Source organism: Dermacentor variabilis, chromosome 1 (genome assembly GCF_050947875.1).
Source record: "Dermacentor variabilis isolate Ectoservices chromosome 1, ASM5094787v1, whole genome shotgun sequence".
NCBI lineage: Eukaryota > Metazoa > Arthropoda > Arachnida > Ixodida > Ixodidae > Dermacentor > Dermacentor variabilis.
Genome location: NC_134568.1, coordinates 45277481 through 45298778, shown reverse-complemented (window position 1 = coordinate 45298778; position 21298 = coordinate 45277481). Strand labels below are relative to the sequence as shown.

The following is a 21298-nucleotide window of genomic DNA, read 5'->3' as shown; positions in this document are numbered from 1 at the left end:
CCGCCTGAGCGAACTCACTTACGTCATAGCTCGCCTCCTGTTCAATGGTCGGCGATCAAGCAGAACTCAGCTGACTCATATTGCTCGCCTGAAGCCTTTCTACCCTGCTTGTACTTCCTGACTCGCCCCACGGGCTTCGTCTGCTTGCGGGGAAATTTAACAGATACGAAAGGCACGGACAGGAAGAGAAGAAAGAGAGGACGAAGAAAACGAGGAGTTAGAGAGGCCGGGCTGCACTACGATCACGCTACCATCATCGTCCAATTCTCCTGTAAATAAAACCATTTCTTCGCAACTCCTCGTAACAATATTGTACACAGCACACTAGGCAGCCACTACCATGACATTTTATTTTTGACAACTGCGACACCAAATGGCAGACTGATATACTTCCTAAAGGGGTTTAACTTTATTTTTTCATCGCAGAACCGCAAGCACAGGTTGCGTCGCGCGTATACCGCCGCCACGTACTGTGGCCGCACTCCTTTTCCTCTAACCATGTGGCCCCCGGCGGCTTCACGCGCTCCCGTAGGTGGCGGATTGGACTGTCACTCCAGAAGTTTAAATACACAACCTCTTTGCATAGAAACGACGGCATGATTGTTAACATATTGTTGGCTTGGATATGTTTGGCACGAGGCCCAAGACCCTGTCTTCTAACACGTTCTTATGTTTGCGTTCGCGTCTCTGTCTTGAAGGGACTCACACCGTGACATGCTACAATGGTGCTTGCGTTGGGCGTATGTAAGGCGAAAAACGCGGTTCTAAAATGTCTGTTCACTAACTTGTGCAGTAAACCCATGTTTATAGTATTCGCGCAGTATAGTAGTAGTATAGTAAGAGTCACGAGTATGGCATCCGTAACCGCAAGTGCCACGTTATGGTCGTAACTTGTCGGGACAGCGTAGATGTAATCCACAGACCCTGCCACTAAGGAATACGTGGCTAGGCATGGCTGATGAATAAGTAATTGCGAAGGTTGGTTTTCAGTAAAGGTTTGTTACCAAGAACAGTGGGAGCTTATACTGCCGCGAAGGACGGATGCTGGGCGGTGACTCCAATCATTTACTCGGCACATCACACATCTACACTGGAATTCAACTGGTTTCGCCAACTCTTGCTTATATTCTCTCGCCTCTAAGCTGCGACTTCGCCTGCCACCCAGGCCCCAGCTTTTCCTCTTTGTCCCCCGCTTCTTTCCCAGTCTGCTGAGACGTGCTTCCACTGAGTCTTGCTCCTCCTTTTTCTCAATAAATAAAGGCATTCATTCATGCATGCCTAGGTTACTGCAGAAAATAGCGTGTCTTTATCTCCATAACCACCCCGTCTCTCACCTGGACTCTCCCATCGCAAAACAAAGTTGCTGTGTTCCAAATGGCTGGGCGTCACATATACAATTTTCTAGGAAAGGCCAGTAGCACGGCGGGCAATTTTCGGTGGGTGACGAGACATTATATAGAACACCTTCTCTGCCATATCCACACTCAGTGCTCTGCTTCGTGAGCTACTATTAGCCGCTACGACGATGTACGAAATGAAAGAAACCTAGCTGGGCTGGTCGCGCGCAGCTCTTTTTGGATTCGTGATGCGTCGGTTTAAAATAATAATATTTCTTATCTAAGCCTAAATGACAGCGATATAGGCGAGGTGAGTTACGGTAGCTAGTTGGCTTGGACTAACGACGCTCTTCACGCAGCACTTTCGTCTTATGCGTGTTTGCGAACGGGAATGAAAGACAGGAGGGTAACACGCCTTCCTGAAATGAAACATTCGGAATGACCCTTTCTTTGTCGGTTGGACATATGTCGAGGGTGCCCAATACGAACAATCTGCAAGTCTGTATTACCTTGCAAAGGGGAACTCAGATGAAACGCTGTCAAACAGATAGGCTTTTAATTATCGTAAGTAGATCTTTATTGGAATTCTTTACCATGAAGTGAAAGCCGACTAATAAGCATTTAAATTTTCTTTGTTAACAAAACGTCCTGTTAGTAAAAGGTTGCTGTGCTTTACAGCCTCCTAAATTAAAACGTAAGTTATGGAAAATAAATTGGTGTGGGTAATGTGTAAACGCATACGCAAGAAAAGGCCTAGTCCATTTCCTAGTATTCTCTCAATGAAGATGGAGCACCTCTATACTCTCACGTTGTAGTGATGTGAAGAACAAAACACTTCCAAAAGAGTCAGTCACGAATGTTACTCATTATAAGATGAGCTTGCGCTGGAAAAGAAAATAACACTCAAAGATACCGATGGCTGCGCGCAAAGTGCTTCCTCTGATTCCGATCTACGGATCAAGGCGTCGGTTCGTCAGATTGGAATGCTCGTACATCGCAGCGCAATCTCGGGTCGGCAAATGTGATGGAGAATGTACGCCAGTATTCGCTTCACGCGCGCAATCTGATAAGATAGCGCTCTTTCCCTATTGAATCCGTGCCAACATACTGGATATTAGAAACACATGCAGGCGCATCTTGAGCTAACTGATAACATTGGAACTGTGGTTAGACGCTAAACCCCCCCCCCCCTTAAAAGAAGGAATACAGTTGCTTTCAATATTAGCTGAAACATAGTGCTGGTGGTATAAAAAGGGCCCACAACACTGCACAGCGGCGCCGATTGACATACAGGAAATTCAAGAGCGAACCACTTTACAATTACTGGTATTTATCAAACCAGCATATCGTGGTTTAATGTAGCCCTGTATTCCAGGGGCCAGTTCCAACACGGGTACTGTGTCGGAGCTCATATTTCATGTCAGCATTATTTGTCACAAAATCAAAGCATTTTTTCTTTAGATATTAACATTAGACAGCCAAAATACATGCAGCGAAACCATCACCTTAATATTTCAGTACTTTTCGTTCTAACGTACATATCCGTGCTGATCCATATGTTACAAAGTGCTGAAAATGTACCCAATGCTTTCCTCCAGGAAGCTGTTTTATTCCTTATGATGCCAGGAAACCGAGTCTGATGCCACCAACGCTCAGAAACCTAGTCGGGAGCGCGCACAATGTTCTCGCACACCTTGTGGGATGTACCGTAGCGCTGAGGTGCTTCTTCTATAATGTATGAGAATCGGTTGTAAAGACAGACGTGCAAGGTTGGGTCATGTGCTTAAGCTCATGAAGTTGATTTGTGCCAAGATAACCTGTCCAAACTTTCACACTTACTTTATAAGAAGTCTACAGCACTATCAATATGCCGGCTGCTTTTAACTGCACAAAACAAAACCATTCGAACGATGCAAACAATGTTAACATCATTTTATCATTCAAGTGTTCAGATTGGTAACCTCTAGATGCGGAGTAAGTTGAGAAGTTGTTTGCGTAATTAACAAAGCTACGTAATTAAATTTTCAGTAAGGGTTTTTACGTGGTTAAAGAAAATGAGCAGTTTGGAGCCCGTCCTCGAGATTAAGCAGCCAAACGAACAAATTTCGACTAAATATGCTTCTGTAAGAGCAATGCGAACAAAAATTTTCCAAGTAAACACTCTTGGAAGACGTAACTGACGCAGAAAAAGAACATCTGTGAAGTCAAAGAAAGAACAGCACTTCACGACGGGACACACACAGGGGGAACCACACACAAACTGCGCTAACATTAAGTGCTGTTCTTAATGTGATAATGAAGCAACTAGCCCGTCAGTCTTTCCTTCCAAACCTGTAAAGTCAACCTGAACACATCTAGCCTTTTGTGGTGCTGTCATCAATAGTATGGCCCCGTGAACATGTTCCCCATGGTCACATAGTTGCGTTCCATTTTTATTCACGCTGCTTTCTCGAAGGCAAGCATTTTAAAGTTTTAGTGTCAATACGGCAGTGAACGTGTGCCGCCGAAAGCTTGCTTGGTCGCAGAAGCGATGCATGACGGAATGATGGTGCAGATTTAGCGTGTCGTCGGCATCAAGACAGTGCACTGCCGCCGAGCGAAGGAAGATAACGAAAGGGAACAGCTTGGTAGCTGCTCAGGAAGCCGTGCCGATGGTGGCGGTGCCATCATGACAAAATCTGAGGCGGCGATATTGACGGCTGAGGCGATTTTTTTTTCTTTTATTCTTTTATTACTTTTTTTACAACGAAGTCGTTAAGAGTATGCTTTAACTCGGGCCCAATTCCGACGTGGCCTATTCACATAAATGTAAAACGCCGAAACGATTTTCTGAGATAACCCCTGGGTCGATTTTAATAAATTTTGCTGGATTCGGGAGAGAAAGGTAAATTCTAGTGACTATTAGAAGCGCAAATTTCTATTTAGGGCTTGAATTCTGGTAAAAGATTTTCAAAAATTCAAAAGTGCGAAAAATACAGAAGCACGAAGTTTACAAATTAATAACTCCGCATCAAGAACTGATATCGCGGTTATGTAAACAGAATCCTTTAGACAATTCAAAGCGGACAAATCCAATATGCCGATTTATATCTTACGTGAAGTCGTTACGTTGTGAACAAGGGTTGTGGAAAAGCTGCATTTCCACATTACTAAATTTTTTTAGATTCGTGCGTATTATATCAATTTTGTCCGCTTTAGATGTGCTGTTAGATGCAATGTACAGAATTGTGATATCAGTTTTGATTGCCGAAAGACAGAGTTGTAAAGTTGGTTTCGTTTTCTGAAAATTTTTGATTTTTGCCAATTTTGAATAAACTAATGATGAACCAAATAAAAGATTTTAAACCAACAGTCACTAGATTTTCAGTATTTCTTTCAAGTACAACAAACCTTGTAAAATTTGATGCAGTGGTTGTGGAGAAAAACGAGTTCTCCTTTTGCATGTATTTATACAGGACCACCAGAGCTAAAGGTTCCTCTTAAGGGCTACTTTCCCCACTATCGCGTCCGCGTATAGAGAAAAATCCCGAAGATAGCATAATACCGGCCTGACCCGCAGCAGAGGTGCAGCAAACGTTCAGCTCTCCCCATACGTGGGCTGATCCCGAATGTAACGCCATGCCAGGCCGACCAGCGGCGGAGGTGAAGCAGGCATTAAGCACTCCCCATACGTGGGCCGATCCCGAAGACAGTGCAACGCGGTGCCGACATACGGCGGAGGTGCAGTTCGCCATTAAGGGGCCCACATACACAGCTTTGCGGGTCGTATTTCTTCAGAGAGTGGGAGGGCACTGAGATTTTTTACTTATCAAACATCAGGTCATCGACGGCGAAACTAGGGACACCAAAGCCGTCCTCGGGCTCCACCTAGAAAGCGCCTTCGACAAAGTTACGCACTCTGCCATCCTCGCGCAGGTATCGCATCTAAACCTAGGCGAGAGGTCGTACGAATATTTCAAAGGCACCCTCACCGGCAGATGGCGGAGCTCAGACTCGGCGACTTGAAGACGGACGAGAAGACATTAGGGAGCCAGGGCACTTCCCAAGGCTCCGTCATCTCACCCATGCTATTTATTCTTGCTATGATTCGTTCCCAAAAGACTACGCCAGCTTGAAGGACTGAAGCACACGATATACGCGGACGACATTACGCTGTGGGTGGACGGGGGCAGTGATGCCCGCACAAAATCCACGCCACAGACAGCAGTCGACACGATCGAAGAAAACTTGGAAGGTACGGGACTGCGTTGCTCCCCAAGTAAGTTGGAGCTCCTGCTTTACCAACCGATCAAAACGCACAGAATCAAGAAGCAAAGGAAACACGAAAAGATCAAGATCCGCACCAGGGATGGTAACACAATACTGACGGTCAGCAAGATCCGAGTCCTGGGCATGACGATCGAAGCGCTCGGCAGGAACGTAGACACCATCACCCTCAGCATGGGTGAGGCGTCCAATGCCAGCAGACTGCTCAAGCGCGTTACCACCAAGAAGGGAGTCATGAAGGAGGAAAACTTCATCAGGCTTATACACTCCTTCGTACTCTGCCAGTGTACGTGGCAGCCTTCCACAAGTGGGTGAAAAGACATCCTAATCCGGAGGGCTTACAAGACACCCCTCGGTCTACTTGAAACTACCAACATGAAACGTCTCCTCCAGCTGGGCATACACAACACGCTCGACGAGGTCATCGAAGCGCAAAGAGCCGCTCAGTTGGAAAGATTGTCATCAACAAAGGCCGGCAGAAAGATCCTGTGCAGTCTAGGCATCGGTTATCATGAACAGCAGGGACCAAAATACCCCGTCCCCGACCACGTACGATGAAACGCGCAGGTTGACCCCTTGCCGAAGAGCATGCATCCGGAATTCAACGAAGGCAGAAGACGCGCTATAGCCAAGGCACTAACGGACCTGCACGCGGAAGACACCGGTGCCAGATACGTGGATGCAGCCGAATATGCCGGCCGCAACTGCTTCGCGATCGCGGTGGTCGACTCCGTGCGGGCGACTGCCAGCACATCGAGCAAGCAAGTGGAGGAAGCAGAAGAAATAGCCATCGCCCTGGCCATCGTAACCCGAGAATGCCACATGATCCTCAGCGACTCCAGACAGGCGGTGAAGAACTACGCCAAAGGAAGAATTGCCCCAACGTCGGCACGCGTCCTGCTCCGACAGGCATACCGCGACAAGAGGACTCGAATCAAGTGGTTCCCGGAGCACGCAGGACAAGCGTCGGAGAAGCATGCCAATCGCAACGAAACGGCACACGCCCGAGCGCGAGGATTAACCGACCGCCCCCAAGGCAATGGCTGCCCGCTGTGTTTCAGCGCCAAAGACCGGATGACCACCTATAACGAACTGACGAAGGCTTTCGCCTGCCCCGTAGACTTCTCCCGCCGCCCTGCAAAGGGCTCAGCAGGTCGCAGGCCGTGCTGTTCAGGTAACTACAAACGAGAACACTTCCAAGCCCGGCGCTATTGCATAGGATGTAACCAGAATCGCACCACCATGACAAGTGCAGAGCGTGCTGCAGGGAGAAGGCCACATTCGAGCACATGCTATGGGATTGCTCCAAACATCCAAGCCAAGCTAACTCAGGACATATACCGCCGCAGCTTGAGGAAGCAACGTGGAGCGAAGACCAAGAAATACAACTACAGGCCGTCGAGCAGGTCATCGAGGCGATGGCTAGGCAGGAGCCTGGTGAGCCGGCAACGGCGAGCGGGGATCCTCGCAGAGCACCCGCTGTAAGAGTCGGCAGTCGTAGCCGTAGGGAGGACCTTGTGGCGACAGGACTAGGCGAGCAGGATTTATTTACATATTAACATTTTAAGGAAGATACATTGGCAGTTTAGCGCGACTCCCATATGGAGCCCGCAAGACTATCATACAGCAAACAGCTTACGAGCACACAGCTCACTAGTACATTTCTAGCATGACAACGAGCACTCAGCTCCCGACGACGAGCACGCTCTAGCAGCCGGTAAACTCTGCTTATAAGCTCTCCGCTCGACGTCATAGTTCGATGTCCCCGTGGACCAGCCCTTCTGGCGGAGGGCTCACAAACACGTGCCGCACACACGCACAGGGGAAAAGGGTCCGGAGCCGACGTCAGAGGGCTTCGTAGAACTCTGCTTTGTCTCGGGTGGCGCAGCCGAGTACCACATTCCTGAGTTGACCGCGCGCCACGTGGCTGCCGGTCATCCGCAGTTCTCTGAAGTGCGCCCTGTCTGGTGGGATTGGAACAGGTGCTGCGGGCTGAAAGCTAGCACGTTGCCACCCCGTACGGCCATTCCTAACACCACCACGATGACGACGTAGGTCACGTCCGAAGCGCGCCTTCGCGCTTTACTGCAGGCTCAATAAACGTTTTCCCAATCTAATCCAATTACTTATCCGCGTTTGTCCTGCATGCGTGTGCAATAGAAACAAGAAGCTGGTATGCATAGAAAATCTGAGCTGGCGCCGGCGGGTCGTAGCGCAGAAGTTAGCATGCCCAGCCCCTCCAGGTACTTACATCTGCATTGACATGGGTTCGTGGTAGTGATAGCGACCACAGCTCTACTTTTTCTGCGCGCGATAGCCATTGTGGCAGCACGCGCAGAACTGGCAGAACTATCGAAGTTAATCAACAAGCGTAAGACAGCTGACATAAGGAAATATAATATGGATAGAATTGAACATGCTCTCAGGAACGGAAGAAGCCTAAAAACAGTAAAGAAACTAGAAATTGGCAAGAATCAGATGTATGCGTTAAGAGACAAAGCCGGCAATATCATTACTAATATGGATGAGATAGTTCAAGTGGCTGAGGAGTTCTATAGAGATTTATACAGTACCAGTGGCACCCACGACGATAATGGAAGAGAAAATAGTCTAGACGAATTCGAAATCCCAAAGGTAATGCCGGAAGAAGTAAAGAAAGCCTTGGGAGATATGCAAAGGGGGAAGGCAGCTGGGGAGGACCAGGTAACAGCAGATTTGTTAAAGGATGGTGGACAGATTGTTCTAGAGAAACTGGCCACCCTGAATACGCAATGCCTCATGACCTCGAGCGTACCGGAATCTTGGAAGAACGCTAACATAATCCTAATCCATAAGCAAGCGGACGCCAAAGACTTGAAAAATTATAGACCGATCAGCTTACTGTCCGTTGCGTACAAACTATTTACTAAGGTAATTGCATATAGAATCAGGAGCACCTTAGACTTCTGTCAAGAAAGGACCAGGCAGGATTCCGTAAAGGCCACTCAACAATAGATCATATTCACACTATCAATCAGGTGATAGAGAAATGTGCGGAATATAACCAACCCTTATATATAGCTTTCATTGATTACGAGAAAGCGTTTGATTCTGTCGAAACCTCAGCAGTCATGGAGGCATTACGGAATCAGGGTGTAGACGAGCCGTATGTAAAAATACTGAAAGATATCTATAGCGGCTCCACAGCCACCATAGTCCTCCATAAAGCAAGCAACAAAATCCCAATAAAGAAAGGCGTCAGGCAGGGAGATACGATATCTCCAATGCTATTCACAGCGTGTTTACAGGAGGTATTCAGAGACCTGGATTGGGAAGAATTCGGGATAAAGGTTAATGGAGAATACCTTAGTAACTTGCGATTCGCTGATGATATTGCCTTGCATAGTAACTCAGGGGACCAATTGCAATGCATGCTCACTGACCTGGAGAGGCAAAGCAGAAGAGTGGGTCTAAAAATTAATTTGCAGAAAACTAAAATAATGCTTAACAGTCTCGGAAGAGAACAGCAATTTACAATAGGCCGCGAGGCCCTGGAAGTCGTAAGGGAATACATCTACTTAGGGCAGGTAGTGACGGCGGATCCAGATCATGAGACGGAAATAATCAGAAGAATAAGAATGGGCTGGGGTGCATTTGGCAGGCATTCTCAGATCATGAACAGCAGGTTGCCATTATCCCTCAAGAGAAAAGTATATAATAGCTGTGTCTTACCAGTACTCACCTACGGGGCAGAAACCTGGAGGCTTACGAAAAGGGTTCTACTCAAATTGAGGACGACGCAACGAGCTATGGAAAGAAGAATGATAGGTGTAACGTTAAGGGATAAGAAAAGAGCAGATTGGGTGAGGGAACAAACGCGAGTTAATGACATCTTAGTTGAAATCAAGAAAAAGAAATGGGCATGGGCAGGACATGTATTGAGGAGGGAAGATAACCGATGGTCATTAAGAGGAAGCTTTAGCTCGGGCCCAACTCCGTCGCGGCCTATTCAAATACATGTAAAACGCAAAAACGTTTTTATGAGATAACCCCTGGACCGATTTTGATGAAATTTGTTGCATTTGAAAGAAAAAGTTATATTCTAGTGACTGTTGGAATCGGAATTTCGATTTAAGGCTTGAATTTTTTTTAAACGATTTTAAAATATTTGACCGTTCGAAAAAAATAGAAGCACGAAGTTTACAAATTCAGAGATCTGCATAAAGAATTTATATCGTGGTTCTGTAAACGGCATCCATTAGATCATTCAAAGCGGACAAATTCAATATGTCATTTTCCATCTTACGTGAATTTGTTACGTTGGTTACAACGGTTTTGCAAAAGTTGTATTTCCCTATGAATACATTTTTATATTCATGTGCAACATATCGATTTTGTTCGCTTTGGATGTACTACTAGATGGCATTCACAGAATTGTATTATCATTTTTAGTGGTTGAGTTACGGAGTTGTAAACTTGATAGTTTCGTTTTTTGAAAAGTTTCGATTTTCGCCAATTTTTAATAAAAAATTGACGAGATAACTCGAAAATTCGAAACCAACAGTCACTAGATTTTATGTTTTTCTTTTAAATGCAACAAACCTCGTCAAATTTGGTGCAGTGGTTGCCGAAAAAAACGAATTCTCCTTTTACATGTATTTAGATAGGAGCACTCGAGCTAAAGCTTCCTCTTAAGGGTTACGGACTGGATACCAAGGGAAGGGAAGTGTAGCAGGGGGCGGCAGAAAGTTAGGTGGGCGGATAAGATTAAGAAGTTTGCAGGCACGGCATGGCCACAATTAGTACATGACCGGGGTTGTTGGAGAAGTATGGGTGAGACCTTTGCCCTGCAGTGGGCGTAACCAGGCTGATGATGATTATGATGAGCCATTGGGAAACTAAGGATGTAGTTGGCATGCCCAGCCGTAACTGCTGCAAATTGCAGCAGTTACGAGTGGTGGAACCCCGCTGGGGCTGATAGTGAAGAAAGCTTCCTTTCTCTGGGCACTCTCGCGATGGTGAAGCTAAAATGAGGAGGAGGCCACCATAACAGAATGGATGGACCACCTGCGGATAGGACGAAGCACACCAAGTTTTTAGCACTTGGCCTGGAGTCAAGCGCTACAATGGCTAGTATGGCCTCACGGAGATGATAGACCGAACTGCTTCGCACTGCTAACACTGGACTGATACTAAGAAAATACTCCGTTCGCAGACACCACGCTACACTGAAATTAGCAAAACAAAATCAGTTTATAAACTGACAGTGTCAATTATCTGGTGTCCTTATTGTGCGTGTGAATGGCATAAAGGTCCACGCAATGAAATGGTAGTATCTTTGTTTTTGCTGCAGTTGCACACAAGCAAACTTCGTTGAAGTGATCGGACAGCAATCTACCAGCAGGGAAGACCAACCCGCAAATTAAAAATAATTGCTGGTTTCAGATCTTCCAATGTACTTTGCGCTCAGCTACTATCTGTAATATTTTTTTTCTTTTTGTGCTCTTATGAAGAGGAAAACTCCACATTTCTACAATATCAACAACAGTACACAAAATAGACTGGCTTTGAAGCTGTGACCACGCACCGCACTTTTCTACATTCAGCACATGTAGTATTCGGGCAACGCGTTTGAGCAAAATGATTAGGTTTTCGGTGAAAGCGCTGTGACAGGCGGGAAGAAATCGTTGTCATGCCCGGTCTAAATAATACCATCTGAAATCTTATTTACCTAACATATTTTTTGAGAAATCGCTATAACCCTTTATACGTTTGCTTCGTATGAGTTATGTACTAGCTTGCCTCGTCAATCTCAAAAATGTATTGTCTTTGTGGGAAAGGCTTTCGTGAAAAACGGCCCAACATAACAGTAAAACATCCAGCATGGTTTCTACCCAGATGATTGACGAAATTCTGCACTGAGAACGTGTCGACTAGCGTGCGATTGAAAGTTTAATTATGATCGTTGTAAGCTTGTGTTGCGTCTAGCACGAGCGAGTAGTGTTAGCGATGTCATTGGTGTGAAAATGGTCAGCTCGGTCTGCGATTTGTTTTTGTGGATCTCCACAATGAACTCGCAGTCGTCACGATGAGAGCACACCCATGACATCATTAGCTCAGTGGGCTGGGAAGGCTCGAGTGGTAGCTCACCTTGAGGGATATAGGTAACAAGTATTGACGTACGTACTTTGCGATGATGAAAAATATGCAGAAACACCACTGGTGTTGTCTAACTATTCGTAAACAGGCCCCCAAATTTCAATTGGCCCACCCCAAACAATAAGTAGGCCCACCCCCAAATTTCAAGTTGGCACACCATCAAATTTAAATTGGCCCATCCTCAAGTTTAAAGTCGGCCACGCCCTATTTTCTTTTTGCCCAGCCTTAAACCTCAAGTTGGCTTAAACCCGAATTTCAATTGGGCCACCCCTAATTTTCAAGTTGGTCCACAGACGAATTTCCATAAATCGTCCTCCAAATTTCGAGCCGACGCATCCCAAAATTTAGGTTGGCCCACCCCTATATCGCCCCAAATTCAGATTGGCCGACCCCGAGATTGCTCCCACATTTAGGTAGGATCACCCCCAAATATAGATTGGCCCGCCTCCACGACACCACCAAATTTAGATTGGCCCACTCCAATACCACCCGAAAATCTAGGTTGGCCCATCCCCATATCAGCCCCAAACTAACGCTGGCGCAACCCTCGATCACCTCAAATTTAGGATGGCCCACTGCAAATCGCCCACCAACTAAGGTTAGTCCACCCATATTTTACCCTCCAATTCAGCTTGGCCCAGCCGCGCATCACCCCCATGGTTAGGTTAGCCCGACCCCATGTCAGCCCCAAATTTAGGTTGGCCCACCCCCATATCATCCCCAAATCCAGGTTCGCCCACCCCCATATCAGCCCCAAACTTAGCCTAGCCCAGCCCTCTATCACCTCAAATTTAGGATGGCCCACCGCAAATCACTCCCACATTTAGTTTAGCCCACCCCCGTATCATCCCCGATTCAGCTTCACCCAGCCCCATACCAGCCCCATGGTTAGGGTGGGCCACCCCCCATATTTCTCCCAAATTTAGGTTCTCCCACCCCCGTATCCTCCCCAAATCCAGGATGGCCCACCCCCCATATTCCCCCAAACTTAGGCTTACCCACCCCTATATCACCTCAAATTTAGGTTGAGCCACCCCCATATCAGCCTCACATTCAGCTTGGCTCACTACCATTTCACCCCAAATTTAGGTTGGGCCACTCCCATATCACTACCACATTCAACTTGACCAATCCCTGTATCACGGCCAAATTTGTGCTGACGCCACTTCCAATTTCAAGTTGGCCACCACACCCCCTTTTATAAAGACCTATGTATTCATATGGGAAATGCGTCAAGTTTTTTGGCGTTACAGACACGATTTCGCACGATTTTGCTACCAGATCACTGGGGCACTCACCAAAGAATGCTTCGCATTAAAAGCAACTGCACCGAACGAGTGACGCCATATGTTGATCCTAAATACTGACGGCTAGCCAAGCTAGCTTCTCTGTAGAGCGACCGGGGCAGACACCGCACGGGACATTTATTCAAATTGTTTTTTTACGGCCACACCTACGGATTCATACCACTTGGCTGTAGGGGACACATTACCAGTAGCTATTAATCCACACGCTGCACATCTCCTATTTGGTGCATTTCTTAATTGGATGAATCTTTAGAAATAATTAACGTTCGGGCAGCGACTCAGCTTAGCAGACACTTTGTTCCGCACGAATGTTGCGTAGGAATGGCACTGGCCACCGGGTGGCATTGTGGCCCAGGTTGACCTCATTCGCTCGGAGTATTAAAGACATGGGAAAGTCGAAGAAAACGCACCTTCCAGAAGGACGCAATAAGAATGGCCATTTTGTTCTCCCAGGTGCCACGCTACAGAGCACGAAAGTTTTTTTTTTTTTGCGTAGCACAAAGCTTTGCGCAAGCTTCTAGTTATGATGTCCAATGAATAAAACCTTCATAAATGCGATGACCTAACAAATGAACACGACATTGCTGTGTTTTAGGAAGGAAAAATAGAAAACATAATATTTCAAGAGAACGACTGGAAAACCAGAACCGAAAGCAAATCATGAGTTTTGTGTTTCTTCCATCTGGTGGGAGACTATAAAACTAAGTCCTATGCGGCTGTAAAAAAAAACTGCGCCGCTGAAAAACCAGAACCGAAAGCAAATGTTGGGTTTTGTGTTTCTGCCATCTAGTGAGAGACTACAAAACTAGGTCCTATGCGGAAAAAAAAAGAAGACCGAAGCGAGAATCGAACCGCGGCCACCGCGAAGCGTGACTAAAGGTGCGCGCAATTCTACCGCTCGGCCACGGCTTCCAAGGGTTCGCGCAGGCGTACGAACGTCTTTTTATAGACACCACGTAAATTTTCACGACAGTGTTACAAAAAACGCTTTTGGGAACAGTGTTACGCCGTGTGTGGAGAGTCGAGCTAGGCATCAGTCGAAAGCTGAGTCTCCGGACTACATACGCTGCACTGCGTATTGCGATAGAAGCCGTAGTGTAATCACAGCCGCGGTTCTTGCCTCGAAAATGGAGTACAAATTGTCGTCGTTTCCATAGGCTTCCATTGCTAAATCTTTAACCGCTGTGGGAACAAAATTCTTACGTGCCATAGAGTGATCACTGCACTTGGCTCGTGTGGTTTGTCTTCCAGAACACGTCTGTCACCTGCGTTTTTTGATAATCGACCTGCAGCTTTTGTTATTCGCGAAAAACCCGCTCGTTCCATTGAAAACGCGCTAGCTTCGTGCCGGGGCCGCTTGGGGCGCTAGTTGGTACGTGTCCAGAAAAGCTGGATATGTCTCCTAATTAGCGGTATGGCTAGTACTGATGCGCTTAACAACTATTTCTGCTCGGTGTTCACTGGTGACGATGGTATCGTTCCACATTTTTTGACGCTTGAAGAAGTACCACCCATTGATGACCTCACTATCAGTGAGGAGGGAATACTATCAATTTTACTTAAACTAGACGTCAAAAAGCCATCTGGGATAGACGGAGGAATCCCTAACCCTTTCGTACACCGATATGCTGAGTTGTGCGCAAAATTATTATGTTTAATATTTAGGAAATCACTGTCACACACCGAAATTCCCTGTGATTAGAAATGCGCCAGAATAACTGCAATACCAAAAAAAAAGGGTGATCCATCCATTGTTACCTCTTATAGACCAATTTCTCTTCTCTGCATTTGTGCCAAAGTATTCGAACACATTATTTTTAAACACATTTCCAGCTTCAATGAAGTAAATAAAATAATCGAAAGTCGCCAGCATGGTTTCCGACGAGAAGTTTCTACAAAAACGCAACTACTAGAGAGCAATCACAACTTTGCCGCAGCGTTGGATAAATCCGGTCAAGTTAACATCACATTCCTCGACTTCGAGAGAGCTTTTGACCGTGTATCGCATCCTAAACTTCTTTTGAAACTAAGACCTCTACTTAAAAACGATTCCCTCCTTGCATGGATCGCAACATACTTGTCTTTTAGGCAGCAATCAGTGTCCATCGACGATGTCAATTCAGATTCTGCCTACGTTCATTTAGGTATCCTCCAAGGTTCTGTTCTTGAGCCGTTATTCTTTTTGATCTTCGTAAACGACATTGCTCAAGACATAGCGGTAAAAATCCGCTTATTTGCGGACGATTGCATCCTATATAACGAAATCGACAGTTCTGATGACCAGGTTTCTCTTAACAAATCTTTAGCCCAGATTACAAACTGGTGCACTTCGTGGCAGATGCAAATAAACCAGCAAAACGGTAGCAATGAGACTTATGCGTAAGATGAATCCACTCACTTTCACTTATAGTATCGGCGGTGACAATCTGTCTGTAGTTTCAAGTTACTAATACCTAGGGGTAACTATTACATCTGATCTTCGATGGAATGAGCACGTCACATACATACACAAGAAATCCACGAGACAACTAGGCTACTTACGGCGAACACTTCCCAAAGCTTCAAGCGATGTAAAACTTTTGGCCTATAAAACGTATATAAGGCCAACACTCGAATACGCTGCGGCAGTATGGGATCCGCACACAAATACTAATATAAGGAAACTAGAAAACATTCAGCGAAAGGCAGCTAGATTCATTTTTAATTCGTACAGCAGCAAAACGTCGCCAACTGCTCTATTAATTTCTGCAAATCTAGAATCCCTACAAAAAAGACGGTACCGTGAAAGGCTAAAAACATTCTACATGATCTACAATGACAACCTTGGGATCGACAAAAGCACGTACTTGGAACCTCTTACGCAGCGTCCCACTCGTTCTTTCCATTCAAAAAAAGTTAGCGAAATTTATTGCAGAACTAACAATTACATGAATTCTTTCTTCCCCCGTACTATCCGTGATTGGAATCGTTTGCCCAGAGAAGTAATCGAGAGCTCTTCTGTTGCCGCTTTCACTGCGGCACTTCAAAATGTGAAATGATAGTGTCTTATCACCAATGGTCTAGCGACGTTTCATGAAAGCGTCGAACTTATGTCCTGCTTTTCTTTATTTTGATGTTTTTACAGTTATGTTTTCTTCATATTGTGCATCGCAATGACATGTCTAACGCATCGAACCAAATACTTTTCTTTCTTGTTCTTTTTTCACATTGCCAATTGTTGAGCAACGCTCTTGTCTAATGTGTCTTGATGTGCGTTCATATTTCTGCCATTTCGATATGATATGTGTTCATATATCTACTATTTTAAAATTTGAAATTCTATAATTCGGTGCCGTACTTGACACACCAGTCGCCTTTCTCCAGCTCCATTTGCTTGTGTGTGTGCTCTTTTTGTTGTTCAAGTACATTTGTACCAAAGTGCAACCAACTCCTGCTTAAGGCCTGGAATTCGGGCTAGCAGTACTTAATAAATAAATAAATAAATATATAAATAAATAAATAAATAAATAATTAAATCTTCGGGATCGGCCCACGTATGGGGAGTGCCTAACGCCTGCGTCACCTCCACCGCGGGTCGGACCGCCATTGCACTATCTTCGGGATCGGCCCCGTATGGGAGGACTTAACGCCTGCTTCACCTTCGCCACAGGTCAGGCCACTATTGGACTATATTCGGGATCGGCCCCCGTATGGGGAGGGCTTAACGCCTGCTTCACCTCCGCCGCGAGTCGGGCCACTATTGCACTATATTCAGGATAGGCCCACGTATGGGGAGTTTTTTGCTTACCACACCAACGACGCGAAAATTTCCTTGGAAGGAAGAAGTACACAACTTCGCTGTAAAATAAGAAACGAACTGGAACGCTAGACGTACTTTTATTCACCATCAATTCGTCTTGGGTACAACTTCTACGCAAATGAGCAAACAAGAGCGTTGTCCCGACTGAACGCGGGCCAAACAAAAATTGTGCACTGCGCAACAAAATTACTTACTTCTTCAGCAGCAGAAGTATCGCCAGGCTCAGAAGGAATAATTGGAAGTCTACGGATAGGTACCACAGGTGGGGAAACATTCGCTGCGATAGGAAAACAAGTCACTGGCAACATTTTCTCGCGATTTTCGCGAGTATTTACACGTTCTACAGGCAGTATGTTCTGAGTATTTAGTGCAATTCATGAATTTTAGAAGCGCTCTATGTTCACCGTGTAACCTTGTAGGCGTTACTGCATGCTCTGCTACATATGCGACGAAACCATCGGGCACGCTTTATACCTCTCTTCGGTAAGACGTGCGGAACCTATCTCTGCAGAATCCTTAAAACTAGCTGGATTTTAGCCAATTTTATAATATTCTCTCACCCTGACAACGCCCGTCTATGGCGCAAGAAGATACTTGCGTTCTACTGAAGTTTATAAGTGCACCGGCATAATTACCGTTTAATGTCCTCCCTTGTATCCTCCTGTGTACGAAAGATGTGCGCGATCTTATTCGCCGAGTTCACTCCACATCTTGTTTTTTTATGGCTGTTTATGACACACTTGGAACACCTCCACCACTCTTCCGTCCCATATAACCATTTATTGGCGCCAATACGTCTATAGCACGCCAGGGTAATAAGTGCTTGCGGATCGTTAGTAAGTTTTGAAAAGTTGAAGCCCACTAATGTACATGCAATTGATTGCATGAGCGCGCGCGCTGAAAATAAATGGCTGCTACGAATTACCTCAATTAAGGGCCGCGACACACCCTGTTCTTTAAAAAAGAACAGGGTGTTCTTTATATATATATATATATATATATATATATATATATATATATATATATATATATATACTCGCAATTGCGCTAGCAGTATATATTGCAAAATGATATCATTTGTAAAATGACAGGCTTCACGTCTACGATATAGACATCCGTCCTAAACTCGGAGCTAAATTTATTAGGGAATGTAACATGAATTTGCAACTTGTTTAGAATTTGTTATGCACATTGCTTCTTTTTCAATTATTCGGAAAATTTAGCGCAAGTTATATATAGTAACATTAAAAGAGCCATAACTAAATAAAAATGAAGAATTTATTAAGCCCTTTGTGATATGAATGTACACAGCAACAATTGGTTTGCGCATCTTCGGATTGTTTCTGCTTTCCGCATTCCTTCACTGAAGGTCATGACATCAAGACTACTAACTGGGGGCCCTCGGTATTCAGTAAACGAGGGCCCTGAATTCTGCAGCCTTATAGGCGCGAGGTAGGAAATGAGAGTTTCTGAACCATTTGCTGCTAACCGTGCAGGTGTAACGCACTGCGTGTCACCTGCTCTGAAAAGGGCGTTGCAAATACGGGCTCTCAGGGCTAATCTTGTACACCAATACTTCTTCTTGGGCGAGTTGGTTCGTCTTGAAACATATGGGTAACAGCGCAAACAGTTGACCACAAGAAGGGAGACCCGTACACACACCCTTCTTGTGGTCGTCTGCTTGCGCTGTTACCCATATTTTTCAAGATAATCTCGTACAGTCACCGACGTTTTGAAGGTGATCATGTGAGCAAGGACCAAAGGACTCCATGTATTCGACAATCGAGTGATATCCCCAATTGAAAGCCATATTTCTGGGACAGCCCAGGTGGTGGATTTGGCGTTGCGCTGCCAAGTCCGAGGGCGTGGGATTGAATCCCGACTGCGACGTACGCATTTCGGTGTGTGCGAAAGCTAAAATTCCCATATACCGTGAATTGGGTGCTGAACCCCAGGTGGTGAAAATTAATCCGGTGTCCTCCGCTACGGCATGCTTCGTAAGCATGTCGAAATTTCGACAAGTAAAACTCCAGAATTCGATTTTCGTGCTTCCGGGACGTAAATTGTTACCCTTTTTCTGAGTGATTCTTTTGAGACCTCTGTGGCGAAGAGTAAAGAAATTTAATTCCAATCCGTCACGTGCCAAAACCACGATATGATTATGCTGCATGCCGTAGTGGGAGACCTAGGATTAATGTATGGTACTCGTGTGTTATTGTATTTCGCCCCCATCACAATGCGGCTGGCGAGGCCAGGATTCAGATACACTAGATCGTGCTTAGCAGCGCAAGGTCATAGCAGCCAAGTCACCGCGGCGGGAACGAAAATGAAAGCTATCACTCAAAGACCCATGATAACGAAAACAAGGAAACGTTCGAGTGTTGCAACGGCAACAACTTAGCAGGCACAGCAAAAAAGACCCTTACGGTGTCAGGGTTAATTTCGAAGCGGTAGTTCTGCACTTGTAGCAGCAGAAACAGCCACTGGTTTCGGAAGTCTTCGTGCACACTCTCAAAGTAGGCCTTTGCGTTCGGTCCGGACGTGATGAGCGGCAGTAGGTATAAGCACATGAGCAGAAAGAATACTGGAACCATGGTTCTGGAAGAGTGTGAATTGTCATTGATAGTCAGACCAGCATCTATGAAAACTATGAAATAACGAAAAAGATACTATGCACGCCCAATGCAGTGTTAGCATTTAGGTGAAGCTAAGCTTTTTGCGTAAACAACGCTACAAATTGTTTATGCGCCTTTTTTCTGTTGCGTTGCTCCTAAAGGGCGCATACCCAGTTGCACTTAATAGCCCTTAAACAAGGTAGCCCAAAGATAAAAAGGGATTAAGTCAATCCAACAAACCGTCGAATATCATGCACTATTCTATTAAGAGGCCTAGCTGTGTGCTTAAATTAGGAGATTTTTATCAGCGGACATTATTGACACGTGTACTTGTTTGTCTTGATCGGGCGACAGCTTTCACTGCCTAACAAATGTTATCGCACAGCGCAGGACGCGCCTGCATGTATCGGAAGTTTCTGGAATGCTATCGATGCCTCCATCTGCTGTTTGTGACCGAACCTTGTATAATCTGATTGCAAGTGTGCGCGACGCGAATAATGTAGAACTTTGTGGAAGGCACGCGGGTCACAGCGATTACTCTGGAACATTCGACGACTGATGTATAAAAGCCGACGCGCTTGACCCGCAGATCAGATTTTCGATGATCGCCGACCGTGTTCGCCGCTATCGTTGTGCTATACGTGTAGCCTGTTTCGTGGGCACAGGTTCGCCCAATAAAAGTTAGTTTTGTCTTTCACAGTATTGCTACTGTGTTCTTCAACGTCACCACCACGTGACATTATAATAGAAGCTTTTTTGTCGTGATTTGCTGTTATATGAGGCAGAAAAGAGGTGCACTAAGTGGCACTACCTTTCCGGCCAGAATTTGATCCTACGTACGTAACCTGGCAAGCAACGGCACATTCTTGGGAAAGAATGCTTCGCTTTAAAAACATACGGTGACACACGCGAGGAAGGTAGGCGTTAATGGATATCTCACTAAGTTCGGGAAATTCAAGCCCAGACCAGACAGTGACGATTTTCGCAGATTGATCACACTGCACATCTTTCACGGAGGAGGCCAGAGAGTTAACGCCACATGCATGGCACCGCCAAAGAAATAGCCTGCTGCAGCGCGACCAGCTCCCGTGAAACGAGTGCGCGCAATACCGCCTCTCCCAATACTCCGCAAATCAAGAGGAGAAGAGCCTAAGAACGTGGAAGTGAAACGCAGGGAGGTCAAACAGTCTGGTTTGCTACCCCAGGCAGGGAAAACGCTGTCAGAGGATGAAAACAAAGAATTGGTAGAAAACACGAAGTGGTCGTGTCATCCGGAAGTGAACAGCCGCTCACTGAGAACTATCGACTTCAAGATCTGTAGTAACGCGCGTGTCGCTTTCTGGGCTTGAGAGGCTTGTGGCCACGGTCCAAGTACTTTCGTAACTGTGAACGGACTTGAAACCAGGTAATCTAACGTGGTACGGAGTAGAAGGCGCAGCTCGTCATAGCGGGGAGAGACGCAGAGATGTTGTTCGATATACTTGTGACAGACGCAACTGTCGCACGAAGGAAGGTTTGTCACTGATCCGAATGAGACAGAAATCGGCCATTTTGTAAGAGAAGGGAGACGAAAGAAATAGGAGGCGGAGTGTGACATAAACGTCACGTGGGCAGTCTGCCAGACATGGCAGAAAGAGAGCAGAGGAATCGCATACGGGCGGTGCTCCTGAGAAGCGTTCGCAACGCTTCGTTAGCTTATAATTGTGTTGGCTACTACAAAACTCTATATAAATATTATTGCGATAGAACGGTCCCTGCACAGCGCAATTTACAACTGCTCGTGCATAAGCAACATTTTCGATGGGTCCGTTTAACGAGCCGCTGAAGTGGCACAGT

The 21298-nt window shown here is 45.8% G+C and overlaps 1 protein-coding gene across 1 annotated transcript in view; it reads right to left on the bottom strand.

Annotated features, from left to right (window-relative positions):
- LOC142576843 (nose resistant to fluoxetine protein 6-like) overlaps window positions 1–19442 on the bottom strand; it is a 74450-nt gene extending 55008 nt beyond the window's left edge. Inside the window, exons 1-2 of the mRNA XM_075687053.1 lie at window positions 19274–19442; window positions 17042–17124 (exon numbers count right to left, since the gene is read on the bottom strand). Of these exons, the coding sequence (XP_075543168.1) occupies window positions 17042–17124; window positions 19274–19441 (251 nt within the window). The 5' untranslated portion in view covers window position 19442. The remainder of the gene's footprint in view (window positions 1–17041; window positions 17125–19273) is intronic.
- Window positions 19443–21298: the final 1856 nt, after the last annotated feature.